This window comes from Pituophis catenifer, unplaced genomic scaffold, assembly GCF_029215685.1.
Source record: "Pituophis catenifer annectens isolate HBS135680 unplaced genomic scaffold, rPitCat1.0.hap2 SCAF_2, whole genome shotgun sequence".
Classification (NCBI taxonomy): Eukaryota; Metazoa; Chordata; class Lepidosauria; order Squamata; family Colubridae; genus Pituophis; species Pituophis catenifer.
In genome coordinates this window covers 139846810-139865273 of record NW_027256882.1, presented here as the reverse complement: position 1 = coordinate 139865273, position 18464 = coordinate 139846810, and the positions used below count along the sequence as shown (strand labels likewise).

Genomic DNA, 18464 nt, shown 5'->3' with positions numbered 1-18464 from the left:
CGTTAAGTGTGAAAAATTGTCATAAGTCAGTGCCGTAACTTTGAATAGGCCTTAAATGAATGGTTGTGAGTCAAGGACTACCTGTAATACAGTAAGAGCCAACGAAAACACTTATTTTTATCTGAGAGAATACTACAGTACATCTATACCATTTCTTTCAATACTGTTTTTGGAAAGGAGAGAATTATAACAAAGAAAAAGAAAGATAAGAATTGCAGAAATTTGGGGCGGGGAGGGGGAGGGGTGAGATAGGAAGAATAGGAGTAACCTAAAAGCAGATTTGGAAATAATTCCCAAGGAAAAGTGCTAAGGATAAATATTGAATGCAAGTTTTAAGAGGCCTTGCAGAGATTGGATTTATGGCAAAAAAAAGAAAATCTTTGAAAAGATACACAGAGAAGTGTATTATTATTTGATTTATTGAAGATTAATTGAAAGGAATAGAAGTTATTGAAAAAAATGCATGTTCTCCACTCTGTGGAAGTTAGCTTAGCATTTTTGGAAAAAGGATGAAAAAGTGGAAGCAGAAAGAAGAGAAGGAAATTGCTTTTTCGTTTGGACTGGGGAAAGGAGAGCAAGAATATTTTATATATTAATTTCATACAACGTATTCAACTTCAACCTGCAAGAGACAGGATACCTCAAAGATAATCCTAAACAAAGTGTTTTATTGAGGCAACCAGATGTGGCTACATCAGCAGGATGTGGATTGATTTAGTCTTTCTTTCAAATATAAGATCAGAAAAATAAAGCTGCACTGGCACAAATTGATGCTTACGCACAACAAAACAACCCATCTCTCTTTTTTGGCTTAAATAAGAAGATTCGAGTCAGCATAAATATAACTTAGTGCTATTTCTATTTCTTTGCCCTTAAGCAATGTCTGCCATTTCAGAGGATTTTATAGGGGATTGTGGAAGCATTGAAGAATAGCAACATAACCAAAGGTGCTGGCAGAAACTTGGGGACATACTGGTACATCATTCTGCTTGATATCCAGTTGCACCTTTGTCAAAGTAGAACGCCTTTCAACAGAAGACTTGTAACAAAAGGGTATGGGGGGCTTCTTTTGTGTCCTCTTCAGGAGGCCTGGTTGCTAACTCGAGAACGGGAGCTAAGAGAAGAAGTCCGGAAAGAAAGGGACAAGGAGATTGAGCTAGTCATCCAGAAGCTAGAAGCTGACATGTCCTCTGCCAAGGATGAATGTGAGAGGATTGCAGAGAACAGGTAAGATGCAGGTAGATGAAAGTCAGAGATGATGGCCAAAGAACCAAGCACTTTCAAGAACTCTTGTGGCTCAGTGGTTGGAATGCAGTATTGCAGGCTAATTGTGCTTTCCACTGTTAGCAGTTCAATCCTGATCGGCTCAAGGTTGACTCAGCCTTCCATCCTTCTGAGGTCGGTAAATTGAGGACCTAGATTGTTGGGAGCAATATGCTAACTTTTGTAAACTGCTTAGAGAGTGCTGGAAAGCACTGTGAAGCCATATATAAGTCTAAGTGCTATTGCAATTCTGAGAGTGACTACTCAGAATGGCATTTGGTAGAATTTGTAGTAAAGCACTGTAATGAGGTTGTGCTTTGTAAAGTTCTTAACAGGAAGCTGATGGTGGTGATATACATTTTGTACTTGAATCATGGTGTGTGGATACGCATGAACATCTTGAGCTCTTTGCTATAAAACTAGAAAGAAATTCATTGTAAGCATTTTAAGTATGGTAGTCCAAGACCAGATCACTTTTGGAAGTGGCTCAGGCAGTCACCTCTCTGATTCATTGAAGTTTATGAAGGGAAAGCGGGAAGAGCACAATCAGAATTGCAGGATTCTGTTATCTCACTGAATAGTTTTAGACTTTCTGTGGAATTGCATTCTTGTTCTGGTCTATCTTAATATGGCTGACATTTTTAGGATTTAAAAATATGCAAATTGTGGCTGCAACCTTAAATAAAGCCTCTCATTTTCCATACCTAATTTTTCATGCCATGGTAAGTCCTATAAAGAGAAAGTTGTCTGAACTCATACTGCAGCCCAGATCTGATCCCAGTAGCTGAACAATTTGCCATTGTGCCATTGTATTCTTCATAATTTGTAAATGCAGAAAAATGGTGTTAAAAACCATGCTGCACATAAAAAGAACTTGGACTCTATACCTCTATTGCTCTAAAGAGCAATTAATCAAATAACATTCCTTTCTCTATTCAGAATAAAGAGAATGCGAGACAAATATGAACTAGAGCTGCGGGAATTGGAGCTGTCGGAACGTAAGTTTCAAGAACGCTGCAATGAGCTGAAGGGGCGTTTGCTGGAAGCAGAAAGTGAGACTGTTCGTCTCCAAGGTCTTCTGCGCCAGAAGGAACAGGAAGTTGAGGACATCCGGAAGGTGAGCTGACACAGGAAAGAGGCCTTCTAACTGTGTAGTTTTGTTCTGATGAACTCCTTTTCTCCCAGTATTCTTAACTTTTAGATAAAGCTTCAGAACCTATGAATCCCATGGTATACCTTTCTGGATAACTGACATTGATCTAGCATTGGTCCATACCGTAAGGACAGAAAGAAATGCTAGAACTGAATGAAGAGAGCATGCATGCTAATGTTAAGCTTTCTCACAGCAATAATCAGCGCTTTTGAGGTCGGTAAAATGAGGACCCAGATTGTTGGGGGCAATAGGCTGACTCTGTAAACTGCTTAGAGAAGGATGGAAAGCACTGTGAAGTGGTATATAAGTCTAAGTGCTAAGTGTTATTGCTTTTCATATGCTTACTGTAACAGGTGAAGGACCAGTTAGCTCAGGAGCGCAGCAGCCTCTCTGAGGTTATTCGGCAAGAGTTTGCAGACCGACTGGTGACCACAGAAGAAGAAAACAAACATCTCAAGATAGAAATGGCTGAACTTCGTGCCCGTCAGCGCTTAGAGCTGGACAGAGTGATGCGAGAGAAAGAGGAGGAGCTGGAAGAGGTGCATAAAAGGTAACAACAGCCCTGCTTATCTTCTGTACAGAAGTTTAGTTCTGACTCAATATCCTGCTGGAGTCTAGCACTGGTCTGTGCCACCTGAGTTACATTCCCATTCTTTCCAAGCCACATGCACAAAGCATAAATGGTGGAATTGTGCATTTGGCAAGCTGTGTGCCAAGATGCAGTTTTAACAAATGAAGTGTGTTTGTGTGTAAAATAGAGAATTAAAGCTTCCCAATCAATTTAAAATCAAATGTGTCTGTTTCTCTTGCTTATTGAACTTTCAATCAAAGCAAAGAACAAAGCTAACTGCTTAACTCCTATTTTACACACTTTGGGGTTTTATTGCCTGTCATGTGTGAATGCACCCTATTAAATTTATATAGGAGTGATTCATTCATAGACTTAGGAGGAATATGAAAACTGTAGGGTTTGAATGGAGACCCTCTGGCCTGCAGGATCTGAGGTGAAGGCATTTCTTCTGAAAGCCTATTGTTATGTGTCCCAGATGGAATGCTTCCAAGCACAGTCCTATTTAAACCTCCTTGTACTTTCTTCCCAAAGAAGAAAGACACAAAGCAGCCCAGACTGAAGAGAGCTGAATTGCAAGAGTCCTATCTGGAGTGTCTCCAGTCCTAGTTTTGACCAAAGATTCCAATCCTTATGCTGTTCTGAGGAGTATGTCCAGCCAAAAAAAAAAAAAAAAATCTGCTCAGGGATATAACAGACTGTTAGTTTTTTGCTTGTTCTTGTAAGCTACATGTAGTGCTTATGTAAGCAGAAAGGTAGAGTATACATTTAATGATTATGCTAATGAAGAAGTTGTTGCTCGGTTATCCAAATGTCATCTCATTTGACCTTCCATGTAGAGTGAAGACAGCAATTGTGAAGAAAGAGGAGGCCGTGAACAGCTTTCGAAAGCAGTATGAGGTGAGGTTCTGTAAGTCCTGCCAGTTCTTGTGAAGAATAATAATGGTTGTAAAGTAGGAGAATTCCCAAAAAACAAATGGAGGTGTTTCATGAGGAGAAACAAGCTCGTGAAACCGGCTCATTACAGAAAGGCAGAAATTGGATGAATCTGGGTTTCTTCCCCCCCCCCCCTTCACTGTTTTGTTTTGATGGCCATATAGTGTTTTTTTCCCCACCAAAGTTTAAACCAATGTTTCATATTCCTGGTTCTGAATGCTAAGGTTCAGTCAGATTATAATCATATATTACCGATGCAAATATACTGAAAAACTTTCTGTTATGCTCTCATGAGATTTGATTTGATTTGATTATTTTAATTTTACTATATTTTGTAAATCTTATAAGATTCCAGACAAGCCTGGTCACAAAAGTGTTTAATCTCACAAAAATATAGCTTGAGATCATTGGAAGAAGGAATGCAAACTTAGGTCGTCTTTATTTGCCAAGGACTGTAAATATCAGGGAAGGACACACTACCTCAGTCTATTTTGTCACTAATAATTATTAAAAGAGTCAGTTTTGAAAAGGACACCTTAGAACAGGAGTGTCAAACTCAAGGCCCGTGGCCCCGATCTGGCCCCCAGGGTGCTTAGATTTGGCTCATGGGGCTGCCCTGGGAACAGCGAAGGACCGGCCCGTGGGGCCTCTGCCAGCAAAAATAGAGCTTGGGAGGGCCTCCCCGAGGTTCATTTTCGCTGACAGAGAGCTGCAGGTGGCCGTTGTGGTCGAAAACAGACCCCAGGAGAGTCGCATATGGCCACCCTGAGCTCTTTTCGCTGGTAGAGGGCTGTAGAAGGCTGTCGCGGCCGAAAACAAAGCCCTAGAGGGCTGTGTACAACCCCTCCCCCAGCTCTGTTTTCGCTGGCAGAGGGCTGCATGAGACCGTCGCAGCCAAAAACGGACATAAAGCTGGCCATCCCCCCCCCACTCCCCGAGGTCAAATACAACCCTGATGCATCCTCAATGAAATAGAGTTTGACACCCCTGCTTTAGAAGATCTTTGTTGCAACACTTTCTTCTTATAGGTGTAGGGCTCTTTAGATATAGTAGAGCTCTCAGACTTATCACCCTTTCAGTGAGTTCTCTTCTCATTGCAGGCAGCCATGAAGAGGGCAGAGCATCTGGAATCACTCTTGGAGCAGCAGCGTAAGCAGTTGCTAGCGACCAAGTAGCAACTGAACCAAGCCTAACCAGTGGCCCTGTAAGGGTAGAGCCAAATAATGGTGCAAAATAGCAAAAGAAAATTGCTTGTTGCAGTTCAGAAAATATGAAGTCAAAATGAACACTAATCTGTTTGTTGGTGGGGATAGGGGTAAGGTTCCCCCCCCCGATTATTTTTTTAACTTGTTCTGAGATCTGTCCTGAAGAAAATATCTGGGAAAAATGATATTCCATTTCTTGACATTGTATTTTAACAGTAAAATACAGCTAATTTGTAAAATGATTGTCTAGAACTGTGTTTTTCTCTCCCTTCAGTCAGAATACAATAGTAACTTTTTAATACTTCTTTATACTCCTCTAATGTTTTTTTATAATCTATCCTGTCTAACCATGAAAACCAGAAATCAGAAGGCCATTTTTTTTTCATTTTCACACAAAGCCCCTATAAAAGACGATATCATCCTTATAATAGTAATTAAACAACCAGACAAGTCAAGGAGTACCACTGTCTAGTTTTAGGATTTGTGTAGAGAACAGATAACATTTTAGCTCATTTATGCAGAAATACTGAAAATTCAAGAGTTCACATATTGATATTTAAGATATCCCTAGCCTTTGAAATACAAGTTGTTTGTTTTTTGTTTATCTATATACTGTATGTATTCTTTTTGGATACAACATCAGTTTATTTATGCGATGGTTTAGAACCATAACATACAAGTTTTTTGACACAGATTCCAATTATGGACACTCCGATTTGGTATTATGAAAAATCTCAGGTGCGAGAAATCAGAAGCCAGAAAGAGTTCAAAAGCAGTACGAGTTTATTTCATGCTACCTATACAAAATGGTAAAGACAAATTGGCAACTGACTGCAAGGGGACTTAAATCTCTTACAGAAGGGCATAGGGACTCCAAACTGATGGTATGTTTGACCCTGCCCTCCGCCCCAACCTGGTCATATTACAAAAATAATTTAAATAAAATAGAAATCAGTAACATGAATGTTGTAGTATAGGGTATTCCAGTGATGCTATGATCTCCATAATTTACACATTATGTAAGGGAACGAGGGAATTAAATGAATATTCTATTTCATGTTTTGAACAGCTCACAAAAATAGACTATTTTCTAGACACTATAGATATGCTAGGGAATATTATTCATCAAAGCATTAACTGAATGTCCTGCTTAGCAGTTCTCTCTTCTGAGATTCCAGAAGGAGAAAACACAAGAGCTAGAAGCTGCTTCTTAAATGGAATTAAAATGAAATAGAAAGCTGAGATTTGCAAGACGTAAATTCCATTTCTATTTTTGGCTCACCAAATGGTGAATAAGATCTGAGGCAAGGAAAAAATTGTTCTGGATAAACGAACATGAAGAAAGAACACAAATAAGGTTTTGCAAATTTGTTCACCTTACTCTTGTCCTTTGGGAGGATTCCCAATTCCTAACTAGTGAATATTTTATTCCTAAATTCTTCAGCCACTTAAATTCCATCATGTATTATTTCAGATTACTTTTAACTTAAGTCGCTAAGGAATTCTACAGAAGTAGTAACCATAGTGATTCATCTGAGGAGGAGGAGGAGGAGGGCGGCTTACAAGGGCTGATTGGCTTTGCCAGCTGTCTTGAACCAAGCCTCTCACAAATGGAAGATCAGAGGAACTTTGACGCTAACTTCCTCTTGAAGACAGGCCACATACAAGAGGGCTTTTAACCTCAGTTCTGCTGGAGAACAGAGAACTTTTTAAAATGTGCACACAAAAAGGAAAATAATGGGAGAAGGAAATAAGACCCATTATGCAACCTACTTTTCATCTTCTGCGATATCCTTTAATTCGAACCGAAGCTTTAATTTGGATTCTACCCTGATTATCTTAATGGGTTCACTCGACTGCGATTCTGTGATTCTTCCTTTTCTACTACTAACTCAGTTCAGCAAAGCAAGAGTAGGATACGCAGATAAGGTCCTGGAGGAAAAGGAAGATTTAGTCAGGAAGAGAAGTCTGATATCAGTACAACCCACCCCAAACAACTCCATGGACCTACAGTTGTACCTTCATCCCTAAACAACAACAAAAAAATATGTTCTCAAAGCCCTCCTCAGTGGTCAATTCTACAAGGACAAAATATAGGACATCTGATGAATTCTTCCATCTGCAACCTCAGAAACACTTTTTTTAAAGGCAGAAACTACAGGCAAGGCAGCACAAAGCTCCTTAAACTGGATCAGTCAGACAAAGCAGCAGCTTCCAATCCAACACCTAAAAGTTTCTGAGGTATTCTTAGGACAGCATTGCTGCCTTTTTCCACAGTGTTTTCTAATTTGGGCTTCAAAAAAGCCTAGGCTGCTTCAGCTCTAGACAACAAGGCTTAATCTCCCCCAAATAACATGGCTTTTGTTATATAATCAATTATACAGAGTTTATCTTGGGCAGCAGCCCAGGACCCATAACTCTGATTAAACTTGAGTTGGGATTCACATTATCCACTATAATCCTAGATCAAGTGTTGCTGAACAACAAATTCATCTCAACATTTTTGTTATTTATCATCCAGCGATCTGGTGAACTGTAATTTTCTGGCATTTAAATGCACGATGCAAAGCTACAGTACCTCATAGAAGGTTGGTTGGTTTTGGTAATTTTGAGGGTAGCAAATTTCCATGGCAACGAACTGTTCATGTGACTTTGGAAGGCTAAAAAGAAGAGGCTGCTCCAGTAGCAATGTTGTAAGTATTTTTAGTATATTCCAAATATATGCTATTTCTCAAGCTGGAACAAACATCCCATAGTTAGAATGCAAATGGAATATTTCCTGGAGCCTCAGGAACTGCTGGAAAAGTGGCAAAAGGCGATGTGGGCCTTGTCCCTGATTTCTTTCTCCACTGTCCCATGGAGGTTATTCATCATCATCATGATGAATGGCCTTCTAATGTATTGACTTATGTTGCCATCATGTGGTCACTGCATTCTGGAAAACCTCCATGAGCCTTTAGCCCATGGGTGTCAAACCTGTGGTGTCACATGACATTTCGTGACAATTTTCCCCTTCGCGGAGCTGGGGTGGGCGTGGCCTACGCATAATGCATCCGGCCCTGGGGGCAGCCAGTTTGACACCCCTGCTTTAGCCACAAGGTGATTGGCTCAGTACATGGTTTACAAAGAGTCATTGCTATACAGGTAGTCCTTGACTTATGACCACAATTGAGCCCAACATTTCTGTTGCTTAGTGAGACATTTGTTAAAGTGAGTTATGATCCCATTTTATGACCTTTCTTGCCACAGATTTTAAGTGGATCACTGCAGTTATTAAGTTAGTAACACGGTTGTTATCTGGCTTCCCCACTGACTTTGCTTGTCAGAAGGTTGCAAAAGGTGATCACATGACCCCGGGAAACTGCAACCGTCGTAAATATGAGTCAGTTACCAAGCATCTGAATTTTGATCACGTGACCACAAGGATGCTGCAATGGACATAAGTGTGAAAAACGGCCATAAGTCACTTTTTTCAGTACCATTGTAACTTCGAACAGTCACTAAAGGAACTGTTGTAAGTTGAGCGCTTCCTGTACCTTATTAAGTATTTTCTGAAGAGGTCCAGTATACAATCAATGACCTTACTAATATTTCTTTTGTGCTTGTGCTTGGAGTATTTCTAAGCCTGTTGTAGTGGCAGCAGGTGACGCTGTTCTGTGTATTGCAGAAGCGGGATTATTTCTTTGGCTGTGCCACTCATTTGGCTTTGCACGCTCATGGCAGTTCTTGTATTTAATCATTCCCCTCCTCCTTCTGTAGCAATTATACCTCTATCTCAGCTTGACAGGAGCCTCTACCTGAACTGACAACTTCAGCTGCTTCAGTTGCAGCTTGCAGCTCTTAAAACCACCATGAGATAACCACCTTGAGGTTTTACTTCTGAACAGGAAGCTCAAACTCTTCTAACAAATTAATGTGAGATGGGGCACACTTTTTCCCCATCTTGTTCCCCTACAGAGGTACTTTAACTCCATAATCCTCTGCTGCAAAGCACTTATAGGAAGGAATTGCAGGGTAATTTACCATGTAAATTAAGTAATACCATGTAAATAATAAGTAAATATTATGTATATGTATGTGTTTATTAACACCATGACACCGGAAAGGTGGAATTGTTAGAAAATTATAATTTTCTAACAATAAAAACTTTAATAATAATAATAAAAAAAGGAATTGCAGGGTAATAAATAGTTTGGGAAGACTAATGTATCCCCTGCTTGCAAATGGTATTGGCTTGACTCTATAATGCTAGGTTCTTCCCAGAAGTGGGTATCTCCTACAGCAGGGGTGTCAAACTCGTGGCCCATGGGCCAGATGTATCACACCCTGGCCACGCCCACTCCCAGTTTAGCAAAGAGGGAAAAAGTCACATCACATGATGACGTGATGCCGCGGGTTTGACACCCCTGTCCTACTGGGAAGTGAACTTGGCAATACTGTCGCACCAGCGTTGTTGTAATAAAAGGCTGTGCTGAAAAGGGCTAAAAACCATCCTTTACTTTCACTGAAAGACATGACAATGAGTCTTCTCCAACCTGGTATCCTCCAATACAGTATATTGGAATGGTGGCTCCCAGAATCAAGATAGGCCTACAGTGGGTAACGTGACTACCTCATTTAATTACCATTCAAAGTTATGATGATGTAAAAAAAAAAAAAAGCTTTGTGACCAATCCTCGCATTTCTGACCGTCGCGGCGTCCCAGTCATATGATCACCGTTCAGGTGCTTCACCATTGGCTCACAAGAAGCAGAGTTAATAGGGAACGCAGAAGTAAAATCCTAAACCGTGATCATGTGATGCTTCACTTGGGGACCGCAGCACTTGGCAATGGAGTTGTCGTTCCCAACTGTGGTTACTAAGCAAGGATTGCTTGTACTAGAATTTTGGAAATTGTAGCCCAATATTTCCAAAGCAATACTGAAGTGTAGAAAAGTGAATGCAAAGTTGTATTCAGCACTGGAAGCTTTTTAAGAATGCAAATTGCATCAACTGCAGGAAGTGATTATAAGGGGGAAATGATGCTTTTAGCGATAACAATAGCACTTAGACTTATATACCGCTTCACAGTGCTTTACAGCCCTCTCTAAGCAGTTTACAGAGTCAGCATATTGCCCCCCAACAATTGGGTCCTCATTTTACCCACCTCGGAAGGATGGAAGGCTGAGTCAACCTATTTTAGGTCTGGCTCTCCTTCCAGATTAAAGGCCAAAGCCCTCTGCCGTTCCTGTAGCTTTTTGCTCTCAAGAGGACCAAAAGGGTTTGTCATTGTTACCTTCTGGACTTAAAAAAACAACAACAATAAACGTCCCAGGCTAACCTACAAACTTGGTATTTCCTGGAGGTTTCCCATCCAAATATTAACCCTGATCAACCATGTTGAGTTTCCCAGCTTGAAATTGGCCAGATGATGTCATTTGCAGAGTTAGAAAACCTGTGGAGCTCTCTAAAATTATCTAGATAGCAACGAGATTGGGACGATGGAAAATAGTGATATAGTCAGGTGACTGCTGCTCTTTTTTTTTTTTTTTAAATTATCAGAAATCTTTTGAATATTTTAGGATAGTTGCTTTCTCTGGTATTCCCAGAGTGGTTTTTCAGGAAGCAACTGGACTTTCTTGCCTCCTGAAAGAGCACCTTTGGGACAACCATGACCTGGATCAGGGGTCTTCAACCTTGGCAACTTTAAGGCTGGAGGACTTCAACTCCCAGAATTCCCCAGCCAGCTTTGCTTAAAGTTGCCAAGGTTGGAGTTGCCAAGGTTGGAGTTGAAGTCCTCCAGGCTTAAAGTTGCCAAGGTTGGAGTTGAAGTCCTCCAGGCTTAAAGTTGCCAAGGTTGAAGACCCCTGACCTGGATGACTGAGAATCTCTACAGACTTTCTATGGTATGTATATACAATATTATACTTTTATATACTGTATTATCCTTCTATGCAAGAACAGAATGCTAATTCTTTACCAAATGGTTTAATGTCAGGGTGGCTTATTCTTAAAATGCTTTGATTTAAGTCAAGTATAAAACTGCATAAGTTCAAAGATTTTTGTTCTTTTAAATGGGCAGCTGGGTTTGTTGCTTGCTACCCTCATATTGGACTATTGGTGCTGTGTTAAAGCAAGGGGCTTGGGGGATAGATGCTCACTGTGTGCTTTCCAAAGGAAACAATTTATACAGGTTTCTAAAGCTACTCTTTAAATTCAGGAACTAAAAAAAGGGGGGAGGGGGGAGAGAACCTGTGTGCAGACTTGGAACTTTGATCCCAATGTATGGGTACTTAATAGAATAACAGAGCTGGAAGAGACCTTGGAGGTCTTCTACTCCAATCCCCTGCTCGACCAGGAAACCCTATACCATTTCAAACAAATGGTTGTTTAATCTCTTAAAAATCTCCAGTGTGGGAGCACCCACAACTTCTGGAGGCAAGTCATACTTGCAAGGCTGCCACAGTTGGCATGGCCAGTCAAAGAATTACAGCCACCAGATTGCTGTTTTACCACCCCATCTTCCCACGGTCTTTTTTTTCCCCTGTACAAAGAGCACCTATCCAAATAAAGTATTGGAGTACAGGTCCCCTCCTTGTTTTCTAAATATGCCTGTCAGATGAATGTGGGCAAATTAATTTTTGGAAATGCAATTTATGCACGAGAGTTACCGTAGGTTTTCCTTGCCCCTTTGTAAGCTCCTCATTTTAAAAATAAAAGGTGAATATTTAAAAAATAAAAACGCTTGGCAGATGCCATGGAAGGTGTTTGCAGGCAGATGGGCTTCCCTGAGTGATGTAGCGGTGACCAGAATCTAGAAGGACTAAGTTAGCCCTTTGGGACAAACCCAGATGCAGAAAGCTTTCCTCCCTTACCGCGTTCCTCAAGAAATGTCTTTCTCTGGATGAGTGCTGTCCATTGGAAAAGTTCCTCCTCTCCCTGGATGCTGAATTCAATAGTAACTCTGGTATTTGGAGCTAATCCATGCTGCCCCTTGTTGACACTTGGTTTGCAAAGAAAAACTAGAGTTGCCATTTCAGGACTCTTTTGTGACAGAATAGATCTTGAGAGGGTTTCATGCACGCATCTCTCTTCGGTTTCCCCTTACCTCTTTTTTCACTGTGATCAAATGCATCGTCAAAGAAAGGTATGCTGCAGCCAATGTGGTGAAAACACATGACATTTACTTGCCTCAGGAACATTTTGTTTTCGTGGCGTGAAACCTAAGCAAGCATTTCTAGTTCCGTATTGCAAGGCCAGCAAAGGATTTAGAGGAGAGGAAAACATGGCATTAGGAGGAGGTGGGGTTTCAGAACATGTTCATCCAGATGTCATTCAGCCCCATGTTCTCTGTAATTGGGACTGTCCCCACTGCATATTTTGCACACCGGCTGGTCTACACTTCCCCAAAGGACAGAGCCAAGGAAAACAGGATTTAATCCTCAAGGCAAAGGGAGCAGTCAGGGCATTGGTAAATTTAATGAACAAAGACTAGTGGGGGGGGCAGGTTGCAGCAAAGACTAGGGAAGGATAGACCTTCTGTTCATCATTGTTCTAAAAAAAGCTGGTCTCGTTCTGTTACCACAACTACATGTCTTCCATCGGGCAAGCATAGGCTAAGGAAATGATTCCCGTTCTCATGTAGCATAGCCAGGAAAGAATCTATTCAAACGATTGGGCAGGGCATTTCATAACAAACTGCTTGCTCCAAAAGATGTCACAAAGAGAAATAAAATGAATGCTTTGAATTGTTACTGGTGCACTACAGAGGTCATTCAGCAAGCTACAGATGTGCGCCCCCCTCCAAAAATCTTCCTGCAAAAAAAAAAAAATGGTACTTCAAGAAAAAAAAAATGATCAGAGATAAAAGTACCAGCAGATCCCAACAACCATCCCAGCCCTACACACCACTTTTGAGTAAAGAAGCAAGAGGTGGTTTTATTTTTCTCTTATTTTTTCTTTGGAATCTTCTCCTTGGTGATCATATCAGTAAACTCTGCAATGCAATAAGATAATCAGAGTGAGTAGGTTTTGCATTAAAAAAAAATTATATAAGGCAGTAATTCCCCGCTTTCTTCTACCCCACCCCAAATATAAGAACAAATCTGTTATGGTGTGGCATGTTTTATTTGCCCACCACTAGCACTAAAGCTGGCGGGGCAAGCTGCTTGTATAAACAGGAAGCAAAGTCCTCATTCACTTGCACTGATGATGTTACATAGTTGGGTAATTAAATGTCTGCTAGCAAAGAACGAAGCTCAGAGAGCACCAAGGACCCTACAATGCTTTATTTCTACAGAAAATGACTCCAATTGTGGCAATTTTACCACAATCATTTGACACAGCTGTTTCAAAGGTTTTCAGCAAGTAGTAGTGTGGTATAGCAGCCCTCAAACATCACTCTGGGCTGCACTTGCTTTGTAAGTAAAGAAGGTCTAGCTTCTGTGTGGTTCTTTTCAAACTCGATTGTGACGTTTTTTGCCTTTGTGAAGCTGGGACGGGCATGGCCTATGCCAGGGGTGGGTTCTTCTTACCTTTACTACTAATTCGCAATGGGGCCACGCGTGCGCAGAGCACTTTGATGACGTCGGGGTTGGTGGGTGGAGCCTGCTGCCAGTTTTACTACTGGTTCTATAGAACCGGTGCGAACCAGGGGCAACCCACCACTGGCCTGCGCGTAATGCATCCAGGCCGCGGGCCGCCAGTTTGACACTCCTGTTTTCTTTCTTTCTGTAGCCAGCCCCACCCACCATTTTGATGTTGCTCTCTTCTGCAGACATGCTGCTCGTTCCAGGATCCTTGCTTTTTAATTGAACCAACTTAGTTACAAGCTTTTCTGACTTTCTGGTTCTAATATTGCCCTCACAATAGTGTCCTAGAGATGAGCTTTGCGTAATAGTGGCTACTCTGATACTTTATTATTTGCCTCTAAATAGCCACATTTTCCTTTAAAAGTTTGTCGCAGCAATTGAAGGCCAGAATGGTCTCGGAAAAGTTGGGCACATCTCACGGAGTCTGTCTAAAAGTATAAATTATTCTTTGTAATATGACAAAGCTGCATTTGTATTTCTGCTATGGGGAACAATTACATAGATAATATTTAATTTGTTTAATTTAATTTCCAGATAAATCAAATTTGGCCCTGCCTGCTTTCTGTGTGGTTTTCTGTCTTAAGAAGAAAGAGTGTATCTTTTCTCTGAAAAAGGTGCTACTTTTGTTCGTCAATTCTGTTTCTGCCTACCTTGAAAATCAATCCTCCCATCGCCATCTCTGTCTGCTGCCTGGATCACAGCTTCTGCTTCTTCGTCTGACAAGGGGACAATTGGCACGTTACTGGGCACTGTGGCTAGGATGTACCTGTGGGTGAGAGAGGTGGAAATTGAGGCACAGCAAGGAGAGGTACATTGTGCTTAGTAACTCCCCATGCACAATCTTTGCCTCCTCTCCCTCCCCCTCCTCTCATCTCTTCCTTCCTGCCCATTTTTACTGAGATTAGCCAGTAGCAAAGCAGTTGCAAAAATAAATTTCTGAGTTAGCTGGATAATCTAACTTCGTTTTCCCCCCTTGACCTGATGTCCTTTAAGGGTTGAATGATGATCTTGTTGCCCCCAACTATATGGGTTGGCAGGATGACAGGAACTATAATCACAAGGAGCATGTATTTGAGGAATGCTGTGGTGTCTTTCACAGGGATATGCTATTCTCCCTGCCCTGGATTTGTTCTCACCTTATTTATCTTTTCCTCTTGACCTCGGGAAAGGATTTAAGCAAAAATGAGAAAACTAAATTGTCCACGAACGTGGATAGAATGGTCTTTTGAAAATACATCAAGTCATATGAAATTAAGATTGTGATTAGTGGATGGACTAAAAATATAACAGAGTATAATGATGAGACACATGGCACTTTCTTAGCGGAGAAAGCACGTTGGATCAAGTCCTATGTAAGGTAATCAGAGGCAACAGAACACAAAATTTGAACAGGCACGTGTAACGGGATTCAACACACGCTGTGGACATGATGAGTTGGCAAGGTTGCATCTGTTAACCTTTTCTCCATAATTGTTACAGCCAGAATTCTGTTCCATTTAATCGACTCTAATGCAGGAGGTAGGAACAGTCTTGATAGGAAATTCCAATTCTGTTTTCAATCCACTTAATTCTGGGATAAGAAATATAAGAGAATCCACAGCAAACAGGATTGTTCGTATTCATTACTTAGTATAAGGATTAACCCTTATGCTAAATGCACTGTCATAGCTGTATAATCTCTCGGCAAAGCTGTCAAGTTATGACTCAGGCTAATTTTATGTAGCTATTGATGTGATTTCAAAAGTTCAGAGGTGGGGGGAATAGACAGACACACACACACACAGAAAGAGAGAGAGAGAGAGAGAGAGAGAGAGAATGGCCACTTTTGTTGCCAGACAGACTATTTCTAATCACTCATCTAGTAATAGGACTCATCTAATTTGTAAACATGGTTTAAAGCATGTATTAAATGGCTTAAAACATGTATTAAAAGATATGCAGAAGTCTAGAGTTTTGAGATGCCCTAAATATAATGGTTGGCTTAAAAAAAAACCAATAGAAGGCCTCAAGAATCAATGCTTTGAAGGACACGTGCAAAATATATTACAATGGCTTCAAGGATCTCTAGAAAGCCTCTCATCATCTGAAGAACCAGACCAGTTCTGGAAAAATGGCTTCAAGAATACAAGATGCCAAAAATGGCTTGAAAGACCTGTAAAGAACCTTGAAGAGAATTAGCACAGTGGCTCATGTGGTTAGGAGGTGTTGTGGCCCGCCAGCGGCCTGCGCGGATCGTGGCTGATCCCGACGAAAAGGAGGCTGGTGTGGTGTCGCGCCAGCAGCCTGCGCAGCCAGCGCTCACATCGGACAGCGAGGAGGCTGAAGAGGATGTGGTGCCAGAGGCAGAGACTCAGCCAGGGCCTTCAGAACCTCCAGAGGTTCCTTCAAATGGAGAGAGCAAAGTGGAGGAGCCTCTCCTCAATGCTCGAGCACGCAGGGCTGCCAAAAGGCAGGAGTGGCTACTCAGGAGGAGGAGGTCTACTCGAGAGTAGGGCTTGAGGATAATTGGCCACTCCCTTAGCCTATTTAAGTCGCATGCAGCTAATGCTTTCTTGCTGGAAACAACTCGTATTTATTATCAGAGTATTTTGGTTTATCGTATCTTGTTTTCTGGGCTGGTTGCCAACCTTTGCCGGTCTTGCTACTTAATAAATTTGATAAGGACCGTTGGTGTGTGTCAATATCCTTGGAAATCCAGAGCTGGGGCAGAACAGGAGGCTGATATGATTGGCAGGCTGGCATTCGAGACCCGGTTGTTGCTGTAGGACAGGGTGAGCTCCCGTCATTCGTCCAGCTCCTGCCAACCCAGCAGTTTGAAAGCAGGTGACCATGAATAGATAGATCGATACCACATTGGTGGGCGGCTTAGCAGGGACATGAAAGGAGCCCCCAACTAGGTGTCCTCCAGGCATCGGTGATGACACTGGCTAATCCTTTCAACCCAGAAGCTCTTCGGCACTCCCAACATGATTGTAGTAGCTTCTAAAAATGGGTAAGTCCAGGAGTCAACTGAATCCAGCTGAACCTAGCTCCTCAGAAATCAACAAATTTAGCTTGTGAAGTTAAAAGTGAAATAATGAAGTGATGCCACTCCAACATTTTGTACCTCTCCATCTGTAAATAAAGCAATCAGCCATGTCTGCCCTTATTAACTTTCCCCCTATGTTTCGTAGCAATAGACAACAATTTTATCTTACTTGATTTCATTCCATTCAATGAAACCACTGTCATCCTTGTCAAGCAATTTGAAGGCTTTACGCAAGTGAGTCTCCCTCTCGTCCGATGTCAGAAACTTCTGCATGTATTCAAGGAACTTGGTATAATTGAATGAAGCTGCAACAGAATGGATTCTTTTCAATTGATGAGTTATATTGTTAGCGTGTTATAAATATGGTCTGCAGAACTTTATTGACACTGTATGTGGAAGCTCTTATTTTCATATGTAGAACATAACTATGGCTCACTTCACATCTCAGACAGACACAAGCCCAGATTTAACATTGAAAACTATATTACTGGTAGTCTGTGACCTACAACCATTCATTTAAATGTCTATGGAGATTCTCTATTTCTATGGGACAGCCATTTTAGATTGTTTGAATTTACAACAGTGCTTTAAAAAGTGTCTTATGACCATTTTTCACACTGATGACTCTTGCAGCGACCCCATGGTCACATGATCAAAATTCGGATACTTGGCAACTGGCATGTATTTATGACGGTTGCATGTCCTAGCATTCACGTGATAATTTTCTGATGAGCAAAGTCAAGGGGGAAGCCAGATTCACTTAACAACCATGTTACTAACTCAGCAACTGCAGTGATTCACTTAACAAGTGTGGCAAGAAATGGGGCAAAACTCACTTAACAACTGTCTCGCTTAGAGACAGAAAGTTTGGGCTCCGTTGTGGTCGTAGGTCAAAGACTACCTGTATATGCAAATAATCTGAATGTGCTATCTGATATTCTTTAGGAATCTACTGCAAATTCAACAATTTTGGTTTCTTTCGTTCCTTACCGTGGTGCCTCATTTCTGAGGGCAACAGGTCAAGATCTTTGTCCGTCAGGGATGCACCCATGGCCAAGGCCATTTTTTTGAGTTGGCAAGAAAACTCATCTTCCATGCTGCTATGGATTGCAAAAAAAGAATTTATGTGAGAGTTAAAAAATGTGGCAGTTCCTCTCCTGGACATCAGCAGCGGTTGTCTGACACATCCTAACCAATTCTAAACAAGATTCTTTTAAAACAGTACAGGCAATCCTCGACTTACAACAGTTTTTTCAATGACTGTTCAGAGTTACAACAACACTGAAAAAAAGCGACTTGTGACCATTTTTCACACTTATGACCGACGGCATCATCCCCATGATTACTTGATCAAAATTCAGATGCTTGGCAACTGGTTGATATTTATGACGGTTGCAATGTCCTGGCATTATATGATCCCCCTTTGCGACCTTCTGACAAGCAAAATCAATGGGGAAGCCAGTTTCAATTAACAACCTTGTTACTAACTTAACAACTGCAATGATTCATTTAACAACTGTGGTAAGAAAGGTCGTAAAATGGGGCAAAGCTCACTTAACAAATGTCTCACTTAACAACAGAAATTTTGGGCTCAATTGTGGTCATAAGTCAAGGACTACCTGTACTTCCAAAAGATACTGTTCCAGTTCAGTTTTATTGGTAGCACCCCTCTAAAATAATCAGGTGATATTATCCATCCTAACAAGAGATATCGCAGTTTATAGAAATTCGAATAACTTTA

The 18464-nt window shown here is 41.2% G+C and overlaps 2 protein-coding genes across 7 annotated transcripts in view; one reads left to right on the top strand and one right to left on the bottom strand.

Moving 5' to 3' along the window:
* Positions 1–5364, top strand: part of CEP131 (centrosomal protein 131) — a 31976-nt gene extending 26612 nt beyond the window's left edge. For all 6 annotated transcript variants that reach the window (XM_070937693.1, XM_070937695.1, XM_070937691.1 and 3 more), the window contains 5 exons: positions 1085–1227; positions 2203–2380; positions 2770–2966; positions 3824–3884; positions 5021–5364. In XM_070937693.1, coding sequence (XP_070793794.1) covers positions 1085–1227; positions 2203–2380; positions 2770–2966; positions 3824–3884; positions 5021–5095 — 654 coding nt within the window. In that variant the 3' untranslated portion in view covers positions 5096–5364. The remainder of the gene's footprint in view (positions 1–1084; positions 1228–2202; positions 2381–2769; positions 2967–3823; positions 3885–5020) is intronic.
* A 7689-nt stretch (positions 5365–13053) lies between these two features.
* PVALEF (parvalbumin like EF-hand containing) lies at positions 13054–17819 on the bottom strand. The gene is made up of 4 exons (XM_070934713.1): positions 17714–17819; positions 16893–17028; positions 14346–14461; positions 13054–13100 (listed from the first exon to the last, which is right to left on the bottom strand). The coding sequence occupies exons 1-4, from the start codon at positions 17817–17819 to the stop codon at positions 13054–13056; spliced, it is 405 nt and encodes a 134-aa protein (XP_070790814.1).
* Between the last annotated feature and the right edge of the window lie 645 nt (positions 17820–18464).